The sequence below is a fragment of the Macrobrachium rosenbergii genome, chromosome 21 (assembly GCF_040412425.1).
Source record: "Macrobrachium rosenbergii isolate ZJJX-2024 chromosome 21, ASM4041242v1, whole genome shotgun sequence".
NCBI lineage: Eukaryota > Metazoa > Arthropoda > Malacostraca > Decapoda > Palaemonidae > Macrobrachium > Macrobrachium rosenbergii.
Window position 1 is genome coordinate 57,149,320 of NC_089761.1, and position 20,687 is coordinate 57,170,006.

General features: G+C 35.0%; 1 protein-coding gene across 1 annotated transcript; it reads right to left on the reverse strand.

Moving 5' to 3' along the window:
- Positions 1-225: 225 nt before the first annotated feature.
- LOC136849613 (cuticle protein 7-like) lies at positions 226-4,056 on the reverse strand. Its single transcript, XM_067122920.1, has 3 exons — positions 3,732-4,056; positions 2,685-2,822; positions 226-2,354 (listed from the first exon to the last, which is right to left on the reverse strand). Exons 1-3 carry the CDS (start codon positions 3,741-3,743, stop codon positions 1,968-1,970), a joined length of 537 nt encoding a protein of 178 aa, XP_066979021.1. The 5' UTR covers positions 3,744-4,056; the 3' UTR covers positions 226-1,967.
- Between the last annotated feature and the right edge of the window lie 16,631 nt (positions 4,057-20,687).

Sequence of the window (20,687 nt, forward strand, 5' to 3'; positions counted from 1 at the left end):
ACATACATAAATGCATTCATACACACACACATATATATATATATGTATATATATACAGTATATATAGTTTGTGTATTCATAACTTTAAACTTTAATATTTTTTTGTCGAGTTATGCTTTTATTTCTTTTCTAATTGCTTGAAAGCTGCTTTTCAACTTGCTTCTGCTTCTTTCGGTAAACAACCTAAAGTACGTAGAGATAGTACATTTTTTTAGCATAGGCTTGGACTGAATGTGATAATGCTGAATTGTGACGGTAAGGTTGATATATTTGTCAGGCAACCTGAACAGAATTGTGCTGTTATATCTTTTGATGTAAGACTTATTCAAGTTATTTTTTTTTTCATTTTAGGTTAACACAATATATGCGTTATTCTGGTTTAGACTGTTAGCAAACTATAAAGAATATTAACCTTATGCGCATGCACTTGCGTTTCTCAAGACGAGAAATAGGGGGTGGGAAGAGTACTTGCAATATACGTGGTTGGTTATCTGAATTTCTTTCCCTCTTTTTAGTGATATTGTTATCTAGTACGTATATAATGACTTGCTTTGAATGAAGTGGTCATCGAAATAGACAATTGCTTAAATTTTATGACCGAAACTGCTGGTAAGAAATCTTCGTCGAAAGTTTTTGTCTTTTTTTAAAAATTCTCCAATTGTATTACTAACCAAGGGAACAGCATTACAATTTCTTTTCCTGCAGGAGAATAGCTGAATTGTTTTTTCATAGGCTGTGTAGTGACAGCAATATTATGCAGTAGGGGGATGCCAGAGAACTTTGGAAGCCTAAAGATTGCAGGTAATTTTTGCTATAAAAAAGAACAGAGGAATTCCTCACCAAAATCTTTTTAGAAACGTTTTTTATTCGAGGCGTTGTTAGAAGATCTGTTATTGGATGACGAAGACAAAAGATTACTTTCCTCTGACAAGTAAAACGAAGCCTTTACAAATAAAGAATAGTAATAGTATTTTCAAGCGAGATATGAATAAGGTGCGGTCAATGACTGTTGATGGAGAGGGATGATTAGAAAAACCTTAGAGATTTTAACGTTGGAATGTTTGTATTGGGGTGTAGATAATTGTGTTAGAGGTGAAATATAGAGCGTCGGGGTAAACTATAATTCTTTTTGTAGTAAGAGATTAATAAAATCAAAGTGCTGAATATTATTGCTTGTTTGCTAAGAATTTAGGAGCACACATTACACGTCAGAATGAAATCAAAGGGATATTTTCTCAGGAAAAATTTTAAGGAAACTTATTACAGCAAAATCGTCTTAATGATGATCATAATGTTTTATTATTTATAGATGATTCTGTTCCCGATTTATTTTACTCCAATTTTAGTCCGTAAATTGATATTTTGACATTATATATGATTCTGTATTAGTGCTATTCTTTTGCAGCTGTTCTCTTTTGGATAATTTTAACTAGATATTTTAAACTATTTTTATATATTTTCAACTATAGAACTGACAAAATAGAATATTGTTTTATGTACATGTATTTATTAAGAGACACCTAAATACCCTTTTTACAGTCGGCGGAACCTCCTCATTTTGAATTTCTCCTCTGGTTCAGTCCTGGTATTTTTTTGTACATTTTAACAAGAAATGAAAGTGAAATAAATTGCTAACATTAATATTGTTTATATGTGATGAACAAGCACTGGGTGCTTAAATGGCACGATGTATGGATGACTAGGTTAGGCCCGTCCTGCGAGCTTCACTAAATGGATGATGTGATGGGTAACAGGAAATGAATGTTCACTCATGCAGACTCCAAATTTCTCCGATGGCACTCTGATGAAGCGAAGATCTCGTTTTGAAGGAACTTTGGTTTCAGTTGTTGTAAACACTGGGATTAATTGCTTTAGCCAAGTGGCATAGCGGAACCAATATTTCCTTCGTTCTAGATCATGAGTGCATCATTGAGAGTCCTTGCAAGTCGTCCGTTTTCGAAATAAGTTTAGTTGCTATAAATTGGAATCGCCTCTTCGGGGTATGTTGGTGGTGGGGGTGGAGGCTCCACTGGGTACTGTGGTGGTGGTGGCTCCACTGGGTACTGTGGTGGTGGTAGATCAACGGGATATTGAGGGGGCGCTGGATTATATGGTTGGGGAGGAACGTAATGTTGTGCCTCTGGGTATTGTGCCTCGCCCTCGTAAGTGACCTGCGCATGGTACCCGTTGTAATGGTCAGCTACGTAATTTACGGTTTGTATGCGACCGTCCGGAAGGAACACTTTGTAAGATCCCGACACGGAGCTCCCGTCGGAGTTCTCGGCGTGGTTGAAGTTGGCCCCGGAGTAGTCGTCTTTCACACCATAGTCGAAAGCATAGGGTTTCTTGGGTTCCTGAGGTGAATGATCATGTAAGGTCTTCCAGCATGTAATAAGAAATTTAGCAAGAAAAATATTGAAAAGTAGAAAAGTTCCCAAAAGTACATGCTCGTATAACGCAGATGTTTTTGTACATTATATATATGTATATATATATATATATATATATATATATATATATATATATATATTTTATATATATATATATATATATATATATGTGTGTGTGTGTGTGTGTGTGTGTGTGTGTTTGTGTTTGTGTGATATATTTCTTCTTAATCAATTAAGACTTAAATGGTTTTCCCAGATGAAAGTTTAAGACAACGAAACTTGTATAATTCTTACATCTTCTTGGTAGGTTGCTGGAGGTGGTGGATGGTACGGCTCTGGTACATATTCAGGGACGCTGTAGATAGGTGGTGAGTCGGGGAGGGCATGGGGTAGTGCTCTGGCTATGCCAATGGTCAGTCCTACGAATATTAGCTGAAAGAAAGGCAACTCGTTATCCATATTTCATTGGATATGGTTATAATGGGATCTGACTTAGATTTAATCACGACATCGGGAAAAAATCGGCAGTTCTTATGATTGTGGCCGGTAGATTAGAATGGTAAAAGATGCAGAGCAAATTAGTGGAATTAGTGTGCTTGGGATAAATTATCAATGAATAGTTAATTATTATATCTGTTCGGATTTTAAACCAAGAAGTAAGGATGGCCTGTGAATGCATTCCACTATTCACACACACACACACACACAATGTTTTAACTAGCGAGAGATCATGGGATCAAATTCTGGCGAAGACGAAATGACCTGTGCCTACTTTGTTAAATCAATCAATTGGACCTCTGTTGACCTAATAATTGAATAATTGACCTAATAATTGCTTGAAGCGATTCGTAACTGGAGTGTAGAAAGAGGGAGAGAAGATACAAAATAAAACTGCAGACGTACAAGGTCAGTTCTTCGTCCAAGCAAATGCCACCGTATGATTAAATATGCAAGATCCTCGTTGAGCTAATTCTTATCCCTTCCAGAGTGGACCCTTTCATGAAGTATTCATCGGACTCTCTCTCTCTCTCTCTCTCTCTCTCTCTCTCTCTCTCTCTCTCTCTCTCTCTCTCTCTCTCTCTCGTGTTACTTCCGTGATATATTTTAACAAATTTTTCTCTGTAAATACCATTGCATTTACTTCTGTCGTGTTGGTGATCTTTTCCCCCTGTATTTGTAGATTAGCAGAGATTATTCATCAGCTGAGTGTATTTTCTATAATGCCTTAATTATACTGCTTTCGAAATGAATGCAGTTGGCTGCTGGCTGCTTTTTCCTTTAAGGGCTCTTTTTTCGAATAAATGTTCCCCATTTAACTTTAATTCAGATTCAGCTCCCTACCTTGGCGCTCATGACGGTAACGGGGCAGCGGTATCCTTGCTCAGTCTGTCACTCTTCTTAATGGCAGCAGAGAACACGAATGATGGTGACTCAAACAACCGTGGTGCTTATATAGCTGCGCGGCAGAGAGCCTCTTTTCTTTTTTCTTGACTCGTGAGATGGCTCAGGTGAGTTAGAAAGAAGGGGGGGGAGGAGAATTAAGGGCGGTAGGAGGGAGGGGGAAGGGAATCAGTGGTGAGGAACATATGTGGTCTACCCTCACCTGCCGCATGGACCTCAGAGCCAGCTGAGAGCCGTAATCATTTTGGCCATCAGGTCCCCTCCCCCGCCCACTGGGCGCGCTTTCTTTTGCCTCTTGGATTGGACCGCAAGTAACTTTCTGTTCACCTTTGCTCTACAAAACGAAAATGGGACGTTGTTCCATTTTACTCCAGGAATGGAGCAGATACTTCCTGCATCTTATTATTATTATTATTATTATTATTATTATTATTATTATTATTATTATTATTGGGATTCTTAAACATTTTTTCTAGGAATGAATATTAAAATTTCATGCATTTTGTGGGTTTCTAAGATTGTGCTTGTTCATTTTTGTTAAATTTTCATAAACATTTCGGGTCTATTCGCATGAATCATTTTCTTTAATCTAGGTCACCAATTTGATGTTTTACGGTACTGAAATACACTTACTCTTATGTGTGTGTGAAAACATACTGGCTTACTGCATAATTTGCTACGTCGGATCACGATCACAAAGTACTCACTCATACACGGTTTTCACACGAGACGTAGTTCTTCATTGGAGGGGTGGGTAGAGCTCTCGGCTAGCACGCTGTTGGCCCAACGTTCGACTCTCCGACCGGCCAATGAAGAGTTAAAGGAATTTATTTCTGGTGATAGAAATTCATTTCTCGTCATAATGTGGTTCGATTCCACAATAACCTGTAGGTCCCGTTGCTAGGTAACCATTTGGTTCTTAGCCACGTAAAATAAATCTAATCCTTCGGGCCAGTCCTAGGAGAGCTGTTAATCAGCTCAGTGGTCTGGTTAAACTAAGGTATACTTAACTTTTCACACGAGACGTTGTAATATCTTGACACTGAAAGTTCATGTCATGTAACCTGCACGTTGACCTTTAAACGGAAATTGTGTAAATATTCAACACACCTGCATTGTTTAAAAATGTTCATACTTATTCCCTGATATTTGTAGTGTATGTATAGTTTATTATTAATGTACATTGATTTGTGTGCACTTACGTACGTGTCTGGTTTACGTAAAGAAATACAGTGAAGCTTTTATGGAAGGATGTCTCTTCAGATGAAGTATCGTCGTCTCTCAGCCTTTTTAAGTTGGATGTTTAAAAGTGTTATTGTTTTATTTTGATAAACAATCATACCACTTACATAGATTTTGAATAGTATACCTTACTTCTGTTTAAAGCTTTAATTGCCCTTTGAATTAAAGCTTTGCTATCTTTTGATGAGTTTAATCTGATGCCGTGTAGATGGGCGCTCGAAACTTCGTAACAAAACTGGACATTTTTGTAAGAATTAGGGACATTTGAACCCAGAGTTAAGCTATTCCCTTTAGGAACTGGTTAACAAGGGAGTTAGAAGTTTTCTTAAAATTGTGTGAGAACGTTTCGACAATTCTGTCCCATAAATTATGTTTGTGGACTCTCCTTGGACTCCTCCTCTTCCTCATATATTACTGAAATGGCCTTTCTCTTTCTTCTTCCTTCATTATCACTTTTAATGCTCGTTTAGGGGCTAATGCATTTTTTCTTTTTTTATGGGGGGGTGGTTTTTGTCGACTTTTATGGAAGGTAATTTACATACTTTTTTCAGCAGTGATGTTTTTGCTGTTCCCAACGTTTTGTTTCATTTTTTGTTGGCTTCGAATGTTTACAACCTTGATGTTGTTTTGCTTACTTTTATCAGAGTATTGCACTGTAGATTCTATCAATTCACAGATTTTCTGCTTCGGAAGGGTGCGGTTTCTTAGTTGGGTAGAGATAGAAAAGTAGCATGTTAAAAAGATAAACCAGGCATTTTACAGAGAAGTGGCTATGATTAACATACCAGTTAACTGTGGATACTTGGCTTCAAGAAATTTTGGATATTGTCTACAAAACTACCCGAGGGTATTTGAAAGTACCCATGCAATGGCCATCATCTCAATTAAAAGTGCAGCATGAAGGATTTTCGGTCAGCCATCTGGTTCCATGAAGTATTCCCACTGAGCTGATGCAAGGCAGATTACCTATTGAAATCCTGTTGACGTCACATTAATCATTGATAGCTCATTAATAGAAAGCAGAATTACCCCTGGCCTTAATCGCATCAGTCAGTTATGATGAGAAACGAGGGGAAACAAGGAAGGTCCTTTGTAGAGTAGAGTGTTCATCATTTATATGTTTTAGCCTTAAGGAAACATTCAGTCCTTCATCTCGGCAGTCACAAAATTCATTCACCAATTCATTAAAAGAGGAAACCATGAAGCGCAGCCGCAATTGCCTTCAATGTTTGCCACGATGACCATCATTGTTGTGGTTTGTCGTGATTTCGCACAAAAGTTTCATTTATTTATTTGCTAAACTCATTTATATAATAAGACGTGCTTGCTGCGTGTATCCAATCATTAACTTTGGAAAGTTTGTGGTTCATCTCTTGTAATCAGGAGTGATGTACAGTGCATCTTTGTGAGAGAATTTCTAGAAGTGACAAAGGCCTCATCCCTGAGTAGTAAAGAAGGAAAAGTAGAGACGTTTTGCGGATACTCATTTTTTCCCCCGTTATATTGGTGAGACTATGTTGAAGATGAAGGATTTTGTATAAGATTTTTTTCTTCAAAATGGTTCTGCTTACGGCGGGGGTAAAAGGTTATAGCACCTGCTTTACAGTTATTAATACAAAAATATTTTTAGTACACCTTTCTCGTCCTTGTATGTTTTACGGTATTTCCTACATGCATATATATATATATATATATATATATATATATATATATATATATATATATATATATATCTGTGTGAAAAGCAACAGCAAACTCAAGATCTCTTTTCAGAACTATCCGCCCTTCATCCTTACACTGCCACCAAAGCACACCAGCTTGACGGCATACGGATCTCAGTAGTAGATCTTGTGCAATTCCATCTCTCGTCTAAATCCGAAAGTCGTTAATAACGTCAGCCCGCCAGGAACACTTCTCCCTCTGGTAATTGCATCGATTTTCTTGCCTTCCGCTGGCTGAACTTGTACTGGTTTTGAACTTTGCTCGCGTAAATGAACCTCTTCTAATTTCAGCTCCCTCCGTCGACGATGATGACGCGGTAATGTCCAATATTGGGAATGCAGCTGGAAGCAGATTTATTGACGGTGGAGGGATTTTGGTGTAATCCTGCTGTACAGGATTTCTTTTTTCTTCTCCTTTAGGTATTGTGAAGGGTGTGAGGAAAGGTATGAAATCTGTATTTCAAGTGCGACAGGTTTGCTGGTAGACAGTATTATAGAGTTCCATTATACTTTCTGAATTTGTCAATGCCAGCTTGTTACGTAATTATTGAAGCGTTTTATGTTGCAAGTTAAGCCAAAGTGTCGTTGTCGAGCTGTAATGCAAGACAGTATTTACGCACCCAATTTTACTCACACACGCACTCACACACGCACATATATATATATATATATATATATATATATATATATATATATATATATATATATATATATATATATATATATATATATTATACATATATATACATATATATATATATATATATATATATATATATATATATATATATATATATATATATATATATACATATATATATATACATACACACACACAGCTATTATGTAAGCCTTCGCTGTCTTCTTTCACACTATTTTTTATGTTTTGTATCTTTGTCCTTATTCATTTGACGGGGTAACAATTTTACGATTAATAAGCCATTGTATATCCCCCAAATTATATTTGTCATTAAACTTGATTTTTAACAAAATTAACTTTAATGGCCACAAACTTCATCCTACGATAACATTGCTTAGCAGAAGAAATAGAGAAAGTTTGCCATTCGGAAAATAAAATGTAAGGGACTGTAAGTTTTTTTTTTTTTTATTAAACGAACGTGAGAGACAGAGAGACGGAATTATATCTGCAACTTAATTATGTGCCCAGCAGAAGTTTTCAAGGATAAGTGTGCCAGGTTTGCTCCCTTTTGATTTAAACAAGTTTTAGAAATTTCATGTTTTTGTGTTGATTTGGCTACTTTGGATGATGATACTCCAGGGGAGTTTTCTTTTTTCTCTTTCCGAGAAAACTTGTTCTTCTTCGTGTGTGTGTGTGTGTGTGTGTGTGTGGGAAATGAGTTAGGAGGGTTTATGAGGGGAGTTCTGGAGATGTCTCTTTCTTTCAGAGATGTCACATGACTTTATGGTCTCTCAGAGTATTTTCTTGTGTTATTTGTTATTTGTGGGCAGAGCGAAGTTCATTTCGCAGTAAAACGATTACTTTCCACCTTTAAAAACTGAGAGGAATCACTTCCTTTACAGCTTTTGTTTTGTTATCAGCAGATGGCAATTAGCAGAGCTCTTAGTAATTAGTTCTGTAATTAGCTACAACAGCCTTAACTTGTGTGGCGCACAATTCAGTCCGGATGTTTATCTCGACAGCGCGAAAACTTTTCAAACATGTTAAAATATGGAGGCAGTTAATAGGAAAAGTTGCCGTGCTACTATAAATGTAGAGATATAGTACTTTTAGTTTGCTAAGAAAGTTTCCAGGTTTATGGCCTCCTGTAAATTCGTCGCTTGTAAAGTCTTTGTTTATTGCTGAAAGATATTTATAACGTAACTTTTCAATATGGTCGGGAATAATTTCTTGCCAATGTGTAAAGTTAAAGTAAGTATTACCGCTGAACATTGTCGCCTGTGAATATCATTTTTTTCTTGTACCGGAATTCTTTATGTTCTTCAATTTGCAAGTGTGGCGTTTTTAAAATTATTATTATTGGTTATTGTCATTTCAGATGATTAAAAACCTACACTGATTTAAGGAACATTAATAAAAGAGAAGACAAATAATTAACAGGGATAATTAAGTGTGGTGAGAGAGAGAGAGAGAGAGAGAGAGAGAGAGAGAGAGAGAGAGAGAGAGAGAGAGAGAGAGAGAGAGAGAGAGAGAGAGAAGGCGTTTTGCTTATTTCATAACGAGCTTAAAAATGGTCAGATAAGGGTGCCTCACACGATACTAATTTATTCGCTTTCCGAGGATTTTTTTTTTTTTTTTTGCCGGGAATAAAGAACAAATGCAAAAGTAAATAAATCATCACGGTATATCTGCCTCTGTACCAGCACTCAAGGCGATTGTATTGCTTCTTTTGGTTACTTGGGTTTCGTCAGTCAAAGAAGGTTTTTCTTTATACATCTACTCAGACCCTCATACCAAATTAATTTTCGGACCTACCAAATCTTGCTGTATAGAATGTTACCCTTTATAATATTCTGTATTTGGCTAATATTAATACTTGATTAATATTATTATTTTTGTTTGAAGTGAATTCCCTTCTAGATGTTATGGTAATGCCTATGACAGTTTTTTGTACTTAGTCTCGTATGTGTAAACCGAGCCTATTTGTAGACAAGAAGTGAGGTTTCGTCAAGATTTAAGCTCAGTTGGTTTTCTTGTTGTTGTTATTTCATTTTTGAGTTCATGTAACATGTCTATGTGATCGAGCGATCGCGCGCGTGTGTAGGCTGTACAAATGGACATGAAAGTAAAACTGCCACTTTATTTAGCTAACGCAGCTATCGGTTTATTCGTCAGTTAGTGGATATAAACGCACGTGTGTTTGAGATGTGTGTGCGTGTGTGTGTGTGTGTGTATATGTATATATATATATATATATATATATATATATATATATATATATATATATATATATATATATATATATATATATATATATATACTGTATATATATATAAATTTTATTCACATGTGACATCTGTATAGGATCCCACATATGTAAACTTGGGATCCTCTACAGGACCCTAAGGTAACACATGTAACACACTGCCACATTGAGCGCTACCTAGATGCAGATGTTGGTGTGTGATCGCCTGTGTGTGTGTGTGTGCCGTTGGACAAGTTAGTCATTCAGTTCTCGATTACTTCTAACCAGTAGTTAGTCGAACTGGTTACCAGAATTGCTTTTATGTAACAATCTCTCTCTCTCTCTCTCTCTCTCTCTCTCTCTCTCTCTCTCTCTCTCTCTCTCTCTCTCTCAGGAGAATTATTAGAAGTGTATACATTGTTTACATTTTTTTCCTAACTTCCTCATTGGTTATGTTTTTGGCTAATATTGTAATTTTTTTATTTTTGTATATTTTCATAACTTTGCCGCACTCTCTCTTTCTGAGGGCGATTACTCCTATCCATTTTGGATAGTTTTGTGGACTGTAAGGCTACGTTTAAGTAACGGCAAAGTAGTTAAGTAAATCAGTAAATATTCTACCTTACTTCCTCATTGGCCCGCCTTGAACAGAGTTAAAGAATCAATGAATTCATTAGTGATTAAACAGAATCTATAGTAATGTCATCCTGTGCTCCCCCTTCGTGTATGAGAAAAATGAAAATAAGATGAATAATCTTTTGCGCTGAATTCGAAAACTGTGATGTTTTTATCTGTGAAAAGAAAGATAACAAAAAGAGGTAATTCGAGTTTAATGTCGCTCTCTCCCCCAGTGCCGATATTTTCACGTGTCCAATTATATGACATTTTTATGAGTTATAATTCCCTTATCTTTTGCAATAGTGAATTATAGACTTTTATAACGTAAATTGTGGAAATAATTGGCTTACCTTTTTTTGAACAATATTTAACGTTTGCATATTTTATTCGGCGTTTTCGTAACCGTAATAATGTCAGGAGAAATTATTATGAAAATTGTAGCAGTTGCCGTGATAGTGGTCGTCGTTAAAGTTTTAGAAGGGAAGGTACCGTATCTTTTTTTCTGTAGGTATTTGTTAATCACTGAATAATATGTTTTGCTATATAAGGCATGTTAAAAATCACATGCCTCTTTACCACCGCTTTGGAAATTAAGAGCCTTTCAAGAATGATTGGTTCCTTTGTCGTTATCATTGGCAATTAACTGCCTATTATCCTCCAACACTTGGAACCATCATATTAATTACCTATCTTCCTCAGAAGGTGCGTTTAATTACCACTGGATTCCAACTTGTTTAAATGTCAGCATCGTGCTGAGTTTTGAACATAAAGCTTCGAGAGTGAGACAGAGGACGGTTCATTTGGTGGAAAATCGTGTGAACCGTCTTTCAAGAACAAGCAGTCAGTGCTTTCTGGAATTTTTTTTTTTATTATAGCCTATATTTTTACCAACTTGACCGACGAAGAAAAACTTTGTATATCTGCTTCTTCCATTATGCAATAATAACACTCACTCTCTCTATCAGTCTGTACCCTCAGAACATGTCTGGTGTACATGTTATGGTAATGTTCTTACCACAAGCCTCCAGTGCGCTTATTGTTACTTCTTGTTAAATATGGGTTACGCCACCCTCTCTTACCGTACTCATTGTACAGTAGAGAGGCGAGTCGATTTTGCTTCTCTTAGTTTTTCCCTCTGACGGTTATAGATTTTGATATTTTGCATCACACGAATTGGAATTGTGAATTGTGCTCCCATTGTGTACTTGAATAATCATGTACATCATCATCATCATCACCTCCCACGCCGTGCCACGCACAGGGCCTCTATGAAATTCCGCCACTCATGTCTTTCTTGTGCTTTATCTTCCACAAATCTCCAGTTTCCTCCAGTAGGCCTGGGTCTTCCAATTCTTTTGATTTCCCCAAAAGGCTCAGTTGATACTTATCACGTTCTAATTTCCAAGCCATCTACATCTGTCTCTTATCATTATCTCATCAACATAGTAAATTTCCATAATTTCCCTTCAGGTATCATCATTCACTCTCCGGGACCTGACCTCTAATATTTTTCTTAAAACTTTATTGTCAAAATCAGCAAATTAGCTGAGATAAATTTTCATTTATATATCATGATTCATGTCCGTTGATCAATGCAGGTGAAAATAGATTTTCGAACTCGTTAATCCTTTCACCTTTTAAAGTTGTTTCATCCATTTGTGCAAACTAACACCTCATTACTTCTATTTTTCTGAGCTTTATCTTGAGACCCATCTCTCTCTTTACATGATGTAATCTGCTAAGCAATCTTTGTGAATCTCGTTGTATTTTGCTGATTAAAGCAGCAGCTGCGTAATTTGCGTCGTTACTCCCAAATCTTCCATCTCCAACCATGATAAGGGCAAACAACAAAGGTAACTTTCATTACCCTGTAGTACCCCACTATTAACTAGAAATTCACTTGGCAACATTTTCATAAACATTAACTTAGCACCTACTCCCTTCTTGGATAATTTAATAGTTAAGTATAACTATTAAATGGGAATGTTATAATGGCGCAAGACCTTCCACAATATTGGGCTGCATAATCTGTAAAAAATCCGTATCGTATTCAACGAGGGCCATTTTTAAAACCAGATTGTTCATCACTAAGCATTTTATCAGTCTTTCTCCGGCCTGTTGAGAGCATGCATACTGAATATTTTCATCACACCCGATGTAAGTGCAGCGTCGCTGTAGTTTCCACATTCAATCATGTCAATTTTGATATCGTTGCTATGACTTCCAGTTCCCAGTCTTCAGGTTTTCTTCCTCTTGCAATACATATATATATATATATATATATATATATATATATATATATATATATATATATATATATATATATATATATATATATATATATATATATATATATATATATATATATATATATATATATATATACTGTATGTGTGTGTGTTAAATATAAAACATCAGTAAAACTTTACTCTAAAAGATAATAGCTTCATAGGAAAACAAGATGACTGTAATTGTCACAATCACTTTTCAGTTACTGAATTAAGGATGAACAGCGTTGTATATCTCTGTAGAATTGGACACTTAAGTGTGTAGATATTCCACTATATAAGATATTCTTCTGTATAAAACGCTAGGGTTTACCTTCCGGGTGTATCTAGTTATTAACCTGCCTGTCCATCTGTATATTTATGCGCTAAGGTTGAAGTTTATCACTTCAACCATAACGGTTGCACTATACACGATAAAGACCTCATATATAACTTGCATACTCCACAGTGGAATATATATATATATATATATATATATATATATACACTACACAGAGTTAGATGGAAGAATTGTCCATACTTAGAGGATAAAGGTCAAATAAACTTGCTATTCGCGGGGGCATTGTGTTTGACATAAATGTTATTCTTTCTTGTGTGTAGCACTTACAAAAAAAAAAATCCACGTTTTCTCACTAGTAGCCCTTCAGTGCGCAATATAAATGTAATATAATATATATATATATATATATATATATATATATATATATATATATATATATATATATATATATATATATATATATATATATATATATATATATTATATGTATATATATATTGACATATAAAAGTGTATGTATATATATATATATATATATATATATATATATATATATATATATATATGTATGTATGTATATATATGAATACATATACATATATTACGGTGTGTTTGTTGCCAAATCCTCACTATAAGCCAGATCTATTTTACTTTACTTGACGGGTTTCTACGATAAAAGCTTTCCATTTTCGAATCGTACTTAAATTAAGTTTGTGTGATTAAGAATGTGTTTTTAACGTTTCTCAGTTTTCGAGGAGTTAATTGAGGGAAGAAAATTTTCTGTTAGAATTAGGACAACAATTTGTAATCTTCAAAGAAAGTTTACAGGACACGGATTAGGGTCGTAACTTAATGACTCCCCCATGCTCGAAACTTCCCTGGAAGAGATATAAATTGTATTTTTGTTGGTTGCTTATTGGTTATTTCAAGGATTTTCTAGAACGCTCTCTTAAAGAGTTCTCTTTGCTTTCTCACTTGAAAATGTAAATATATATCTTGTTATTTTTGCTTATGGTTTGGAACTTGCGAAATATTTTTTCGTTTTTTACAGTGAGGGTTCTGCTTTAAAATTGTCATTATGGCTAGGCGGTATCATGTTACTGAAATGTGAAGTTTCTGTTTGCATTTTGCAGTAGTAGTCAGTTTGGCTGGTTTTTTATGTGTATATGTTTTCCCCCCTTGTATCTCCTCCCTAGTCTCTGTTAGCACTAGGATTGCGGGTCCCCTTTTCGATGCTCAGGATTAAAATGACTGTTTGTATACCTGAAAATCTTTTTTCCTTTTATTCGTGAGAAGGTTTTTCGACATCTTGTCACTTTGTTGTCTGCTGTTGTTGGAAGGGTAAAACATGCTACCGCAGGTGATGGACACCAAGGCGTGGTCCCCAACGGCGATGTGTTACTGCCGATTTTTATTCCTTCTTTTCTCTTTTCTTTCGTTTTTTTTACACGCACGCACACATACACACACACACACATATATATATGAATGTATTTTTGTGTGTAAATATGTATAATCAAAGAGAGACAGAAAAGTAAATCTTAAAACTATTTCAATTATTTATAATAATAAAATCCGAGTGGATCCTGTTTGTCCTCCCCCGGGTGACAGTAGGGGAGACATGACACAGCCACCCTACCCTTGCAAACCGGTTTGTCCGCCTCGGGTGGGAGCGGGTTAGGTAGGGGATCGGGAGGGTAGGAGAGACAGCAGCGCCGGTTCCAGCATGCGTAGCGCATGCCAGCGAGCTCGTTTAGATAATTAAAACAATGCCAGACTATGGTCATGAACGAGATTGATTATGAATTAATGGAAGATAAAAGTCTTGAAAAGACTCCGACCATTTTCTACCCACGAGACTAGAGTGATCGAGAGGGTCAACATTTGAATCGTGCAGTCGTCTCGGTAGAGGTTCGATTCGTCTTGTCAAGAAGCTTCTGTCGTTGGTCGGATTTCTTTTATTGACCCGAGTGGAATTTGATGAGGATATCCAGATGATTTATTGCCATTGCACATGCATGACGTGAATCTTCAGGTACGCAAGGCATATGGAACAAAATGATTCATTTGCTTACCGTGTTGGCTTTGTAGATGATTCATTCAAGTCCCACTTTTATTTGCGTGATTATTTATTTTCATAGTTCTGAGCTCTGCGATGTTTATTTTATAAGTCTCCATGAGAAGTATCTCTCTCTCTCTCTCTCTCTCTCTCTCTCTCTCTCTCTCTCTCTCTCTCTCTCTCTCTCTCTCAGGTGATACATTCGGAGTATTATGAAGTTATTCATTAAGCCATCGTTTATCAAGACTTCCTTCAGTGAGATGAAAGCTTTGTTTTGTGCGAGTTGATGGTTCATTAACCGCTTCGGGGATTATATCGTCTCTCCCCTCGTCTGATTATATACTTGGAGTCCATTTCTCTGACGCGAACAGTAGTTGCGTTTTTTTATCCACATATTCACTTGTTTCGGCATTTATAAGTAAAGATTTTCTACGGGTGCAAAATTTGAACATTTATGTATTTTTTTTCCGTATGAAAATAATATGTTTACATGTACGTACGTGGGGAATATATGAGGACAATAAATTGTGTGAAAGTGCCCTAGAAATGACAGACACATTTATATATATATATATATATATATATATATATATATATATATATATATATATATATATATATATATATATATATATATGTGTGTGTGTGTGTGTGTCTGTCGTCTGTGTGTGTGTGTGTGTGTGCAAGAATTCATAAATAGCTTGATAGATAGATAGATGATACATAAAGAGGTACAGTTATAAGATTTAGTATGTCCACAGTCTGCTAAAGTTCGAATTAGATAGTTATTCATCAGTCTTATATAACTTGAATCTTTATCATTTATTTAGGTTTATGTCCTTTCAAGACTTTTGTCTGATGTATTTTTAATTCTTTTTTATCCTTCATTATTCTTTTATCGAATAATGAAGATTTACATTCTGAAATATGCTCTAATCATTAGTATGCATTAAATGGATCGAGCTCTTCTAAATCTGGGCTCCACCTATTCATCTCCCACGCATGGTTGGAAGTTTCTGCAATATATTTTACGCAGTCGTCACTTTGTTTTTCGTCCAATTCATCACCTTTATTATATGTCAGTTTTGTTGGTAAGGTATCTCCTTTATTTTTATCTCTGACGCTATTGTCGTTGTTTTTCTTGTTGTTACAAGTGTACTATTTGAGTATTAGGAGCGTCTGCGATTTGGTACGAAGTTGTATTCACAAATGTTTGCTCTAGCGAGTGACAACGTCATAAATCGCGTTGTCAGGCACAAGACGAGGCAACAGGTGTTGGCTGTGCGTTGAGGGAATTTCTCTGCCTGCTGTTGGGAGGGTATTATTTTATTGTCTCATGCTGGATCATAAATCACTCGTGGAGCGTATATTTATTTTGTTTTGGATGGTATTTCTTGGCAAAAAATCACTTTTAATTAAGGTATTTTTTGGTATTTTAATTCGTTTAAAACAAAAGAATTGTGCCAAAAGAGATTTTCGCTTTGGTTAAAACCGCTACTGGACGGGGGTAGATTGAAGGCGCTTATCTGAGTCAGTTTTTTGTCTTAAAAGTGAGGGAATGCAAGAATAAAGTGAAATGCGGCAGAAAATAGAAGCGTTAGTCATATTTCTTTGGTGTTTCCGTTGCCCTTTTACGGTATTTGTTTACAGACTGGCGAAAGACTGTATGCCTTGATTATCACAGCCCTTTTACTATTGCAAATTTACAGTAACTCATTGTTTTTATGTCATTTAAATTGTATTTCACGTTTACTTCATAATTATAGTGACGGATCAGTTAATTACACGAGGAAGTTCATATGGTCTGACAAAGTTTGAATTGAAAGGTTCCTCGTTAACTGATACAGAATATTAGGCATCAGATCTTCAGCGGCATTTTTTCCTTTTCATTAGATTGCATTAGGTTAAATTATCTAGTGTTCAGGAAAAAGAACCTTATAAAGACGTTTTACGGGTAATGCAAAAAGAAATGTTACGAAAGGAAGAACTTACAAAAATGCCTTGATGACAGACCTCACAAACACAAGTTAGGTGTAATTAGGCGAAAGTTAGGATTGAAAGACTTTATAACATTTTCATAGTTTAAAAACGCGTTTGATGCTATTAAACAGAATGTTGTGGAGGGAAGAGCGTAAAATGCAATTTAGATGCAGTTCAACAGAATTTTAGGTAAAGATAACTCTACTACGAAACCACAGGAAGTGTAATTAAACAGAATATTGTTGAAGCAAGACCTTCCAAAAATTCTTTATAGAGTATATTTTTGAAGAGCAATAGTCAAAATCAAATTTTGAAAAGGAATGTTCATATCCTTCGTTTAAATTAAAATACTAATTTTCTAAAGTATATTAAAAGTTATTTCCTTTTTTGTATTTTTTGGGGGCGCCTTCCTACCAGAAGTTTAAACACAAAGTTTGTTTTCAATTAATTATTTTTATTCAGAACAGGACCTTTCGTCAGTAAAACTAATTTATAATTTTTCCTGTGGAAAGCTGCTATGTAAATTTAACGTATCTTCCTTAACTTCATTCACCGTTTTCCATTTATTTTATTCGTTCACATCATATTTGAGGAGGAACGTATGTTGTAACCAAACCCTACAGGACCAGTTTTTTGTCAAGTAAGCACCGGGGCTCATCCACAGTTTAGCAGTGCCGTTTTTTTGTTTTTTTCTGGAGCCAGCCCCTGTTAGGGGTTAGCGACCTATTGATATATGTATATGTATAAGTGTGTGTAATATATATGAATGTATATATGTATGTATGTATGTATATATATATATATATATATATATATATATATATATATATATATATATATATATATATATATATATATATATACTGTATAGTGTTTGTGTGTGGCTGAAACTTATCCAGTAGCGAGAGAATGAAAGACATCTTAAAAGTAATTTTTTTTTTTTTTTTTTTTTTTTTTTTTTTTTGGTATATGAAGAAGGCACTTATCTGTGCCTGTGTATTTCCAGCATATTAAGTGGATTCCACTTTTTCTTGTAGAAATTGCTGTAAACACGTCATGCCACGACCATCTGTCAGGATTTTCGCTTCTCATAAAAACTTCCATTTCCTTTCTTGTCGTGTTCTCCCGCATTTTCCATGGTTTAAGCTTTCATTATGCAATGTTTATCACTGTAACTTGACAGTTCTTGGTTATTTACAACATTACGCAATGATGAAACGTAGCCCGGAAGTAAAAGAGGATAATTTGCAGATAAAAAACCTAACATGAAGACTTCTGGAGATGATGTGGACGTCATGAGTTTCTGTGATACTAACTGATTCTCTCTCTCTCTCTCTCTCTCTCTCTCTCTCTCTCTCTCTCTCTCTCTCTCTCTTTGTTTTTACCGGTGGCCTACTTTCATTAGGTTTACTTTGCATTATTTCAGCTTTTTCCCTCCTATTCATTTTCTGTTGCTTTCAGTTCTTTTTATGGCCATTCCTGTTACCGTAGCGTATCTACTGTACTTGTCTACGGTGCAGACATATTCGTTGGTGATGTTAGTTGATTCTTTTCTTCTTTGTAGCTTGTTCCGTTCAGTTGTTTTATATGCATATTTTATAAATTACACATTAATGTTCATGAGCGCTGTGTTGTGCCATACTGTATATAACCTTTATGACATTGTGTGTGTTTGAGTAATTCCGAGCTCCTTTCATGAAGGTAATAATTTTCATCTTTTCTTTGCTTACTTTTAGCGTTTGTATACTCTACTTATTTTGAATATACAGAAATGATAAAAATTGTCTTCAAATGTGATTATATATATATATATATATATATATATATATATATAATATATATATATATATATATATATATATATACTGTATATATATACATATATTATGTATACATATTTATATGCACATATGTAATATATATATGTGTACATTGTATATACAATATATATATATATATATTATATATATATATATATATATATATATATATATATATATATATATATATATATATATATATATATATATATATATTAGCTGACCAACCCGGTGCTGCCCGGAAAAACTCGAAACAACATTCTATAAATCATCTCTCTCTCTCTCTCTCTCTCTCTCTCTCTCTCTCTCTCTCTCTCTCTCTCTCTCTCTCTCTCTCTCTCTCTTCCCTAACAGCCCAAGTTTACCTGTCATTTCTTCCGTCAGTGCATCGAAAATGCCGTTAAAACTTACTTGTAGACAGCAGTTTGTGGGCAGAGACAGTTCACTCACCAGAACGGATGACCTGATGGTATTACCTAAATATCTTCCGACCAACTGACAGGTAATTGCACGTGTGGACAGGTTAGCGTCAGTTTTGTGACAGTTTGCCGCTGTATTTCATCTGGAAACATCTCAGACGCTCTGCTCAAAATATGAATAAATTATGTGTAGGCTTATTCATTTCACTGTTAGACCCTTCAACGCTATTTGTAGGCCGTTATAAGCCCAAACCATACAATAAAAAACGAAAACAATATTTCCATGCGATACAGACAATCTGGTATAGGTCTAGTCCAATGATGTCTTTTTATGATATGTCTTACTATACTGAAAGTAAACTTCACTGTCCAATACTAAACCAACCCCTCAGTTCTAATTTAAACTCATTCATTAATATTGTATGAGCATAGGCGTCTTTTTTTTTAGTAAGAATTATTTAGTCTATACTCTGTTACGCCTTTTTACTTCTTTCCTATTATTGAGTGAATTGCTGCAAGGGTTAACCTTCCACCCCCTCACCATATTAAGAAAAAAAGTGGCAAAACATTTTCCTATACGTCTAACTTCAACTCGTGATACGTATTTTTTATATTGGTTTTCGGGACGTGTTTAACATAACATAATGAATTACAACTCATTATCTTTACAATGACATCAAATTCCTTAACGTAGAATTGTTTATAAAGTTACACGTACAGCATCTATAAACTTGGTCAACTCGTACAATAATGTATAATCATGACTCAAACAAAATCTTTCCTTTCTTGGAGGAATGTTAGGAAATCGTTATTTATTGTTTTGAATAAATATGCGTTGATAAAAGATAGAAATGAATATAATTCATTCTAATATATAACCATAAACAATGATTTTATTTTCCTAAATGATGGGAATACTATTCCTTACTGTGAGCACTTCGAGTTTCTCGAAGTGCAGTAGTTGCCATTTTTAATTTAATACCTATTTGCATCTAATACATTTACCCTCCAAGTGCCTTTCGGAAAAGATTTCCAAATGTAATGATCTACATTCCTGTAAAGTTTTGATCTAGAATTTTCAGTCATTACCTTCCTGGTAATCAGTACCAAGCAACGTGAAAAAAAAAGCTTATCTTCCATATGCAGTGAAGTTTTTTGGCAATTCGCACGGTAATTAATTACAACCGCTGGATTGTCCAGGGTGATATTTCGATTTTTCCAGCACAGCCAACAACATGTTCTTCCTACGCGATGTTGATGACATTTAATAAATGACGTAGGATCGTAAGTAGGACAAAAAGGGAATGTGTTTATTTACTTATTATATCATATAACGTCTTCAACCATATGTATGAACGGTGCCTCACTACTACGCATGCGCCGACTGGTCTTCGCTTACTACTGAAAGAAATTATCGATTTAGTTTTCATGTTAATTTTATCGAGGTAATAAACAATTGTGTTAATTTATGATCAAAATTATGATAAAAATTCTGATAAAAAAATTGATGTTATAGGGAATTTACTGTTGTAGGTTAATCATACTTTTAGCAATGTCAGAAGAAAAGGTGAATCGTTAGGTGAA